The 10,687-nt window shown below is 41.9% G+C and overlaps 1 protein-coding gene across 2 annotated transcripts; it reads left to right on the top strand.

Annotated features, from left to right (window-relative positions):
- Positions 1–4,571: 4,571 nt before the first annotated feature.
- LOC112251452 (torsin-1A-interacting protein 2) lies at positions 4,572–9,362 on the top strand. Of its 2 annotated transcripts, none has more exons than XM_024422425.2 (8): positions 4,572–4,752; positions 5,200–5,295; positions 5,397–5,576; positions 6,064–6,225; positions 6,328–6,471; positions 6,547–6,669; positions 6,763–6,813; positions 6,944–9,362. In XM_024422425.2, the coding sequence occupies exons 1-8, from the start codon at positions 4,683–4,685 to the stop codon at positions 7,741–7,743; spliced, it is 1,626 nt and encodes a 541-aa protein (XP_024278193.1). In that variant the 5' UTR covers positions 4,572–4,682; the 3' UTR covers positions 7,744–9,362. The 2 variants fall into 2 exon arrangements, with proteins under 2 accessions (XP_024278193.1, XP_024278192.1); XM_024422424.2 differs by having other exon boundaries at positions 5,197–5,295.
- Positions 9,363–10,687: the final 1,325 nt, after the last annotated feature.

Below are 10,687 nucleotides of genomic sequence, written 5' to 3'. Positions count from 1 at the left end.
TAAACGGTGTACGTTTACGTAGCTAAGTTAGCAAACAGAAAAATAATTTGATTTCTCCCCACTGTAACACAGTAGTATGTTAGCAATATACAATATGGGTTTCAGTAGATAAACTAAAGTTAGCTTGATAGCTAGGCGGGTAGGTGGCTTGTAGGAAAAATAACTTACTTAGCTAGGCACCATATTTGTCATCTGCCCTCTACAGCATTGACTGTAGCTGAGCTTCTAACATTAGCTAAATCCAACTCAAATTGTTTCAAATTCTCTTTGCTATATTCCGTTGGAAAGTCACCAAGTAGCTAATAGAACATTAAAAAAAAGTGCTCCATCGTCAAATTTGTGTTGATGAGAGGTCGTCACTTGATGAGAGGCGTTTTGCCCAAAGGATTGTGTTGTTAGTGTTCGCCTCCTTTTTTTAAAGAAAGCCTGACTTGGGAGAGAGACGGGGCTATAGCACAAAGCACCGCCCACCTCACGTTGTAGTCTTTCAGAGACTGGACAAAATGTGTCTGCTTGTATATTTAGCAATTAATCCGCTGATAGAAACATTGCTGAAAGACATCCAAAGGCTCTATCGAACAAAGGAAAACCATATCTACACATAGGAAAATCCTCATCAATACACCGGAAGCCGTCATAGGGTGTATAATTCAGCGAGCGAAGCCCAGACCCGCCTTCCTCCTGGGCCATTATGTGTGAAACACATCTCACTGTCCTAGAAATGCCTCGGACATGATGAAAACAGGCCCATATTCCCCCAGGGTGAAATTCCCCTTAAGGATGCCAGGATAAGAGAATGACAAAATAAAGCAGAATTAATTAGAACAAAGAAACGTACAAAAGTCTCCACAGCCTCAGAACAAGCAGTTAACTAACCAACCGTCTGAGGTCAAATACCCAGCTATATACTATACATACATGGAGCCCTACCCAGCTATATACTATACATACATGGAGCCCTACCCAGCTTGCACTGAACCAGTACTGCAATTAAATTGAGGGTAGGCTACACAACTGGAAGTTCAGATAAATGCTTTCAAACATGATAACTATTGGTAAACAGTTACCCACAACATCAATGGCATAATAATAGCGCTCAATACATTATTCATTAACATGATATTCAATAGATAAAGCACTAGGCCTTCCCTTTGAACTTGGCGGTTCCCACACAACATTCTAAATACGAGCGCACTGAATTCTTGGGGTCAAGACCAACATGGCTACTCCCCTCAATGTTTGACCTTTCAACGACCCCTAGAGACTTCATCACACCAAGCTCTTTCTTGAGTACCGGGACCAGCCGCTCTGTTATACTGTACATTCTCTGGTGAACTGGAGTGGAGTGTTTCAAATCCAAATCAAATCAAATCTGGTGAACTGGAGTGGAGTGTTTCAAATCCAAATCAAATCAAATCTGGTGAACTGGAGTGGAGTGTTTCAAATCCAAATCAAATCAAATCTGGTGAACTGGAGTGGAGTGTTTCAAATCCAAATCAAATCAAATCTGGTGAACTGGAGTGGAGTGTTTCAAATCAAAATCAAATCAAATCTGGTGAACTGGAGTGGAGTGTTTCAAATCAAAATCAAATCAAATCTGGTGATCTGGAGTGGAGTGTTTCAAATCCAAATCAAATCAAATCTGGTGAACTGGAGTGGAGTGTTTCAAATCAAAATCAAATCAAATCTGGTGAACTGGAGTGGAGTGTTTCAAATCAAAATCAAATCAAATCTGGTGAACTGGAGTGGAGTGTTTCAAATCAAAATCAAATCAAATCTGGTGAACTGGAGTGGAGTGTTTCAAATCAAAATCAAATCAAATCTGGTGAACTGGAGTGGAGTGTTTCAAATCAAAATCAAATCAAATCTGGTGAACTGGAGTGGAGTGTTTCAAATCAAAATCAAATCAAATCTGGTGAACTGGAGTGGAGTGTTTCAAATCAAAATCAAATCAAATCTGGTGAACTGGAGTGGAGTGTTTCAAATCCAAATCAAATCAAATCTGGTGAACTGGAGTGGAGTGTTTCAAATCAAATCAAATCAAATCTGGTGAACTGGAGTGGAGTGTTTCAAATCCAAATCAAATCAAATCTGGTGAACTGGAGTGGAGTGTTGGAGTGGGATTTTGTGCTCCACCAGTGTAATCTGTCTTGTCTGAAAACAGTTCAGTACAGTTCTCTCTTTCCTTTGACCTTTATTTAACTAGGCAAGTTAGTTAAGAACAAATTCTTACTTTCAACGACAGCCTAGGAACAGTGGGTTAACTGCCTTGTTCAGGGGCAGAACGACAGATTTTTACCTTGTCAGCTCAGGAGATTTGATCTTGCAACCTTCAGGTTACTAGTCCAAAGCTCGAACCACTGGGCTACCTGCAGCCCCAGTTGGAGATGGCCTCCAAGTCCTTCTGCTATGGAGACAAATTAGATAAGTCCAGATCTTCAACTGTTAGATTAGACTTTGAAGGGAAGAGCTGTTCAATTTTGTCTTCGTCTTCCTTCACTGCCCCTGACAAAACAGTTGCTGACTGACAGGAACATCTCTTTACCTCCATTCTTTCAGTGGATTGACATGGAAGGTCTGTTTTTGTCTTTCTGCGCACCGGCATTTAAATTTCACAGGTGGAAGGACGGACCCATATTTCAAAGGACTTTAAAGGGCAACTGCCATTGGGCTAGGTGGGTAAGAGCAGCATAACCTGTTGTCCTGGCTCAAATACCCTTTCTTTATCTTTCTTGTCAAACCAACCTTTTCGTCTCCATGTTTCCATGGCTGTCTTTTCTCTCCATTTGCAGTACGTAGTTGAGGAATGCATTCTGGCTCTGGGATCTTTGGCTTGTCCCATGTGTTTATGAGGACATTCAGGGCTCCTCTGACCTGTATTTCATACAGGAGTTCGAAAGGTGGGTATCCTGTGGATGCTTGGGGAACATCTCTGTATGAAAACAACAGGTAAGGCAGCCAATGGTCCCAGTCCTTTCCATTTTCTGTCACAAACTTTCCCAACGTGGATTTCTACGTCTGGTTGTACCTCTCCACAAGACCATCTGTCTGTGAGTGGTAGGGAGTGGTCCTAATACATCTGTTACCTAATAGATACCTTAGATAAGAAGGTTGTACCTAGATCTGTCACAATTTCTTGGGGTACACCATATCTCAATTTTTACAGAAGACGGACGGAAGACAAAGGCAACCACCTGTGCTAATTAGCTATCTAGCATGCTCCGAACACCTGTGTGTAATGGAAGAAGGCCGCCTGAAACGTATTTTCACTGAAAAATACTGGCGGCGGCAACTGTGATAAAGATTAGATTTGATTCGTTTAATTAGTTTAAGCCTGTTAAAACTGTGTACAGTAAGTGAATATTTAGCATTTGTGAAATAATTTTGATGTGATATTAAAGTAAAGGGCTTTATGTTTCTAGAACCGTATCACAATTGAAAATTGATTCACATTTAGATGGAGTATTTGGCTGTATTTTACCAGAGCCAGTCTACCTCTGAATATAACACAAGGTCCTTGAACGAAGGAGTAACGCGGTAGGCTCGCCTACACTCTGGCTTAAATCTTTAATATGTAACTCCTTGGGTGACCCAACCAAATTCACATAGAAATGTGAGTTATAGATCTGTCACAAATTGAAAGCAAGTCTAAAAAGCTCTAGATCTGTTAAATTACATTTTTAAATGTTTTATTGAACCTTTATTTAACGAGGCAAGTCAGTTAAGAACAAATTCTTATTTACATTGATGGCCTACCCCGGCCAAACCTTCCCCTAACCCGGATGATGCTGTGCCAATTGTGCGCCGCCCTATGAGACTCCCGATCACGGCCGGTTGTGATACAGCCCGGGATCAAACCAGGGTCTGTAGTGACGCCTCTAGCACTGAGATGCAGTGCCTTAGACTGTTGAGCTACTCAATGTGAGCTATTGCTATGCTTCCTGTTCTTAAAGGGATACTTCCAGGATTTTGTCAATGAAGCCCTTTATCGACTTCCCCCAGAGTCAATTGAACCCGTGGTTTCCATTTTAATGTATTTTTCTTGGAGTTTGAAGGAGATTGCTAACTAGCGTTAGCACAATTGCTGACTAGTTTCCTTCATACTGCATGCAGAGACATAAAAATGGTATCCATGAGTTCATCTGACTCTTGAGAAGTCGATAAAGGACTTAATTGCCAAAATCCCAAAGTTGCCCATACAATTTCGGTTTTGTACACAGCTTCAAACAACTGTAGATACAATTTTTGGCTTATTGAAAATATATTTAACACCGGTTTACATAGTACCGTGGCTCCCAAACTGTGGAGTCGGCAAGGGGGTCCCCTAACGTTATTCATATAAACCCTGTAGTGGTAATTTACCAGCATTATTTGCATTTCTATAGTGTTATGAACATACCCACTGTATCGTATTCCTCAGATAAATACCAGCTTTGAATTTGCCCCTTGTTGCAGAGGAGCAATAAGAAATGTGACAGATGTGGAGTGGCAGAATGACCGCTTATATCCGGAACATAGATTCGCCAGCTATGTGTTTCCAACGAAATCTGTTGAACGTACAATTTATTTCCTGTTTTGTTAAAAAAAAAAAAAAACGGCCCATCCGAGGAAATGCGTTTGAGAAGTTGCGCTATAGGGTGAATTTTTAATTTGCGCTATAAGGTATAATTTAGAGTGGAACCATGGATCCTGAGATTTTACGAAACAACTCTGCTCAACCAGCGAGGAGGTCGACAAGGCAATCGATGAAAGGTTTGTCAGCCAGGCTGCTACACTAATCCTATCTACATAACCGAGCTAGCTAGCCAGTCTTCCGTTTCCTCTAGCTGTCTCCGCAAACTAGATAACACACCCACAAAGTAAAAATTGGCTATATCGTAAAAATGCATGAAAACCAACATTTGCTAGTTAACACGATGTTTTAACATGTTAGTTATCTAGTTAACTTAGCTATCTCTTCATTAGCAGTCATTAAAATAATTAACATGGTCCTCATTAAATAGCCTAACCGGAGCTAACGTTACTCATTCATTACAAACTTAGCCTTTCCAATTTAATTAGTTATGAGTTAACTAGCTAAGTTAATGGTTAACCAGTCAATAATTTGGAAGTCAGCAGTCCGATATATTCAGCTTGGATGTAACTTTTAGCTGACGTTATTGTCACTCACTAAACTCCTTTTCTCGCCCTTGCCAGCAGTTACTTTAGAGTTGGCACCCAGAGGTCCGCTGAAGAGGAGGAGGGAAGAGAGCAAGCTACCATCCACACCTGTCAATGGCTCCATGGAGGACGATGGTAAAAGTCAATAGGCTAGTAGTCGTAAAGGCTTGCGGAGGTTAAACAGATGATTGAGATTGTAGTACTTCTTCATCTACTGCTTTCCTTTCCCACCTCAGAGTCCCCTGGCAAGAAGAATAAGTCAGAGATTGGAGTGGCAGGGGATGGCAGTTGTGATGAGGATGAGATGGATGTCCAGGAGACCACTGGGGATGAAGATCTGGACTCGGAGCAGAACGAGGAACAGGAGATGAGTGCCGAGGAAGACTCCTCCCATCACAATGTCAAACAGCATAAACGTGAGTTTAGGAGGACCACATTACCGTTCACCCCAACCTGACCAAATTCACAAATAGGAAACATAACGGATTCTTGATGCTATTTTTCCTTAGCCCACTTAAAGGTGCAGTATGCAAAAATCGCTCCGCCATTTCCTGGTTGAAAAAACTAATTTGCCTAATTTCAGTTTGTGACAAAAAAAAAGCAGTTATAGTGTAGAGAATCATTGTACCATCTAAACTGCTATGAAATATAATTTCAATAACCACAAATATTGTATATTCAGCTGTTTGAAGCTGGTGTACAAACCCCAAAGTAAAAGACACACACACACAAAAAAAAAACGTAATAACGAGAAGCATAGAAATGCTTTCATTGGGGAAGACAGATCTATAACTCACATTTCTATGTGATTTTGGTTGGTATGCCCAAAAAATTACATATTGCAGCTTTAATGGTGCATTCTAGGCTTGATGGTTGTCCTGTGGCTTACCCATCCTGTAACAGGTCCCTTTGATACAACTTTGATGGGGCACATGAATGTGAACGTACCGAAGACGGTCGGTGTTGGCTCCCAAGAGATTGTAGATCCCAGGTTATACCTACTGAGTCGCAGTTCCATTCATACAACCGAGGAGCTGAAAACAGATCTGTTTAAAACCAAGAGAAGTAGGACCTAATTTTAACCTGTAATCTTAACGATTTCTGAAGATCAGTGAATATCAAACTGAGATTTTTCTCTAAAGGGCTTTTCATGTGTTTTGTTTTCAGTGGAAATGTCAAGAAGAGCTGCGTCTGGTACCAAGCCTGCAACCCAACTCAGACCCCTGGAAAACCGACCAGAGGTTTTGATTTACAAGACTAGCAGCATGGCAGAGTACAAGGAGAATATGGAGAGGAAAGACAAAAAAACTGGTAAGATGACAGAGCTAATGTAGTTTTCCTAGTCAATCTAAAGTGTTATATATTTTAACATTGTCCTCTGTGTAGGATTGCCCAGCGCGAACCATTATAGCATGAGAGGTTACCCCACCTCTGAAGAGTCCTACACATCGAGCTGTCGGGTGAACAATATTCCTACTCGAAAACAAACTACCAAACTCAGAAAACAAGGTACCGTTATGTATACTGGTGCAGTTCTATTGAGGAAGTAGTGTTTGAGATTATTTCAGTATTATTTCAATGTGAATATTTTTCTATTTTAAGATATTAAGAAATCAGCTGTTGTCAAGGCAATTCCTGGGAAAGCTTTTGGGGGTAAGTTAAAAAATGTATATATTTAAAAAAAATCCCACCTTGAATTGTCCTAAAGTAGGAGGCATTTTAATATTATTTATATTTGCATTAGTTTCTGGAATTAAACATGGTCATCTTCTCATCCCTGCAGGGTACATGTGGAAACTGTTTCAGGCTCTGGTGCTGCTTGTCTCTGGTGTTCTAGGTCTCCTGGCCTACCATCACCTCTCACTGCCCTTCAGGCCTTCAGGGGGTGGAGATCATCCAGCCTGGCCTGTGAGAGAGGGGACGTTTGTTTCTCAGTTATCTGCTCTGGAGGCCCTGTTCCCCGGGCAGCGCTCTGAGCTGTGGAGGAGGAGCAGGATCCACCTGGAGAGGCACCTCCAGGCGGCCCGGCCCACGGAGCCAGTCAGCCTGATGCTGACAGCAGGCCGCAGGGGGGAGAAGACGCTGCACTGCCTTGCCCTGCATCTGGCCTCCGCCTTCTCCTCTGCCCTCAACGCCTCCTCCATCCACATCGACGGGGCCAGCAAGGCTGGCCAGGACAGCGACCAGGTCAAGCTGGACATCGACACCCAGCTGGGGGAAGCCTTCGAGGGGGACCAGCCCGTAGCCGTCATCCACCGCTTTGAGGAGCTGCCCCCGGGTTCCACGATCATATTCTACCGCTACTGTGACCACGAGAATGCAGCCTACAAAGAGGTGTTCCTGCTCTTCACTGTGCTGCTGCCTGAGGAGGAGTTAGGGAAGGAGCTCAGTCTGAATGAGGTGGAGGAGAGGGTCCAGGATTATATTACGGACACCTTTGTGGAAAGTAACAGCTCAGACAAGCCTGGCTCCTATAATCGGATGGACCTGGACAAGCTGAGTGGACTATGGAGCCGTATCTCCCACCTGGTCCTGCCTGTGGCAGTAGAGGAGAGCATAGAGCAGGGAGGATGCATGGACTGAACTGGCAGCTACAGGAGACGTCTGGCTAAGTAGGAGCAGGCTCGCTGGGCTGGGCTCCTCTCCGTCTTTATGGTGCTCTGGAGAAGCTGTGGCTCTGTAGCTGAGGGGTGATGGTATGAAGACACACCCAGGTGCTATGAAGACACACCCAGGTGCTCTGTGGGGTTTTTAGACTTCACAGGTGAACTCTAGGACCTAGAGGTGATTTCTTCCAGAGGTCATATGCTCTTAATAGAGATTTTTATGCTGACCGATCCAAATCAACATTTAATATTCAGCCCAACTGCACTGTTTAGTTTTAACTGAGATGTCCTCTCTTTCTGGTCCTCTTGTCATATTTCTGATCATTTCACAACTGCCAGCTGCTGTAATTACAGAGTGACGGTCTGGGTTGAGGAATCAGGAAGTAATTACAGAGTGACGGTCTGGGTTGAGGACATCAGTTTGTTGTGGGTGGTTGGTTTTTATTTCAGACCCAAAGTTTGCTTTATAGGGAAGATGTACAGCATTGATTTTATAATATGTCTATTTCACGTTTTTCTTGTTTTGTCTTTTCTACTGAAAATGAAATGAAATCGTTACCTTGAAAAAAAGAAATTCCTTTTGCTATTCAATTTACAGTGTTTGTTGCTGCATGAAATTGAATCTGAGTCTAAATTCCAGGATTTCACCACTGATCCATGCATTGGTAAAATGACAAACTGAGTTCCTTTTCTGCTGTTCAACGCTCATGTATACATATTTTTAAAATATAATTTCAATACCTCCATTCCCTGCATATTTGGCTGAAATGTCTTGCACTAATTCTCTGGTTTTACATTTTCAACCAACCAGCTCACCTCGAGGAATGGCAGACATGAAGACGGAAATAATCGTAATTTGGGATGCTGCGTTAGGTTTGTCTCTATCTCTCTCGCTCTCTGTGTGTGTGTGTGTGTGTGTGTGTGTGTGTGTGTAGTGTAGTGTAGTGTAGTATTTGCTTAATGAATAATATTATTAGATGACTATATTGGAAATATTTTGAAATAATTGTTAAGTGGTAATTCTATTTTTAATTTAACAAATTGGACAGGGGGGGGTTACAGAGAAGAGATGTTGAATATGATATTTTTCACACGGAAATTCCAATAATTCTGGGAGGAGAGGGATCGCTGTAATTTATCAGATTATCAGATTCTTACTGTTATGATGCTTTTTTTTTTTTTCAAAATGCTTTTGTGTCTTAATGAAGTAAACAATTCTAGATTATTCCAGAATAAGTGTTGGCATAATTTAGCAGTATAATCTGAATTGATTGAAACAGTCAATCAAAAAAAAGTATATTACATAACTGGTATTGCCAGTCAGACATTGTGCCTTTATAGAATATTTTAATTGGTGAGATTTAGATTATATTTGATACGTTGTACCAAATTACTCGGTGGTGAAGATGAATATTTGAACCAACTAATTGAACAACCTGACCCAGAACCAACTATTTTCTTTCCACTGAGAAATATTTTCTAGGTTATGCTCTGTTGTTGTAACTAAGATATTTTGTATTGCTTTCACCTGAATAAGTATGTTCTCTTTGATTTTGTTTTGGTTTTCCAATAATAATAAAATATTTTTTAATAGTTGCTTATTGACTTTATTAATCTGAGGGGATATGTTTTTCTTAGCTCGAGGAACAAAGTTATAGTGTCATGATACGATTATTCACATGTTATCCACAGGGAAGCACTTCCAAGAGTGTTACTAGTGGTCTTTTTGCAGGAAGTCTCTTGATTTTATATTATCTGTGGCCAGTTCCCCTCACTAATGGGCTGGTAATGATGGCTTATTGTTAGAATCGTTCATTGAGGGTTGAGTGTCAAAAGAAAGAGCTGAATGTCAAATATGTGAACACTTGAACAGTGACATCGGTAGGAAATAAACTGTCTTTCCCTGAATAAAACCTACTGTATCTTGTGGAATAACAGAACAACAGACAATCTTCCAAAGGCAGTTTACCGAAAGGGGATTTTTTTCTCAACTGACATCCTATGGCGACGTTATCGTAACCTCATTTAGCTTTGTGACTCTTGTACATGTCGTGATATCAAGCACCGTGACAGCCCTATTCTCATCCACCAGTTGACTCTTTCTCTAGCAGTTATCCTGTGGGTAGGGTTATGGCAGCCCTATTCTCATCCACCAGTTGACTCTCTAGCAGTTATCCTGTGGGTAGGGTTATGGCAGCCCTACCTCCAGAACCAATCTTTGGGAACAGGAGGCTTTCAATGATAAGAGGTTAAAACTAAACTTGGTGGGGCCTTCCGAGTGGCGCAGCGGTCTAAGGCACTGCATCGCAGTGTTGTGCCCTCACTACAGCCTGGGGTTCGATCCCAGGCTTTGTCAGAACCGGCTGTGACCGGGAGTCCCATAGGGTGATGCACAATTGGCCCTGCGTCGTCCAGGTGAAGGGAGAGTTTTCCCTTGGTTCAACGCGCTCTAGCGACTCCTTGTGGCGGGCCGGGCTCCTGCAGGCTGACTTCAGTTGTCAGTAGAACGGTGTTTCCTCCAACACATTGGTGCGGCTGGCATCTGAGTCAAGCGAGCGGGTGTTAAGAAGCATGGCTTGGCGGGTCATGTTTCGGAGGATGCATGACTTGACATTCCCCTCTCCCGAGCCCATTGAAGAGTTGCCGCAATGAGACAATATAACAAAAAGCAGTGAAAAAAAACTGACCTTGGTGTTGAGTAGAAAGTAGAAACAATAGCTGTTTCCTGTTTCCTGTTGATAAAGCAAAAATTAACAGAAACATGCTGATGTTGAAGGAGGAAGGACATTTTAATAAAACAAGACTCCACTTGTATAAAATGATTCTCTGGTCATTATATTTCTGCTCCACTGGTTTAAAGAGAGACATATTTATTACAAAACAAAAATATCTGTCCTTCACCCCAGAGAAGGGTTCAGAGG

This window comes from Oncorhynchus tshawytscha, linkage group LG05 (assembly GCF_018296145.1).
Source record: "Oncorhynchus tshawytscha isolate Ot180627B linkage group LG05, Otsh_v2.0, whole genome shotgun sequence".
NCBI classification, from domain to species: domain Eukaryota; kingdom Metazoa; phylum Chordata; class Actinopteri; order Salmoniformes; family Salmonidae; genus Oncorhynchus; species Oncorhynchus tshawytscha.
The sequence above is the reverse complement of the archived record's forward strand: the minus strand, read 5'-3'. Positions and strand labels throughout refer to the sequence as shown.

Bases quoted from the DNA above. Each gene is read 5' to 3' on its own strand.
- LOC112251452 (XM_024422424.2), top strand. From the start codon at position 4,683: ATGGATCCTGAGATTTTACGAAACAACTCTGCTCAACCAGCGAGGAGG. The intron at 5,577-6,063 runs GTGAGTTTAGGA...ATCCTGTAACAG, and splicing joins CAATGTCAAACAGCATAAAC to GTCCCTTTGATACAACTTTG. The intron at 6,670-6,762 runs GTACCGTTATGT...TTCTATTTTAAG, and splicing joins TACCAAACTCAGAAAACAAG to ATATTAAGAAATCAGCTGTT.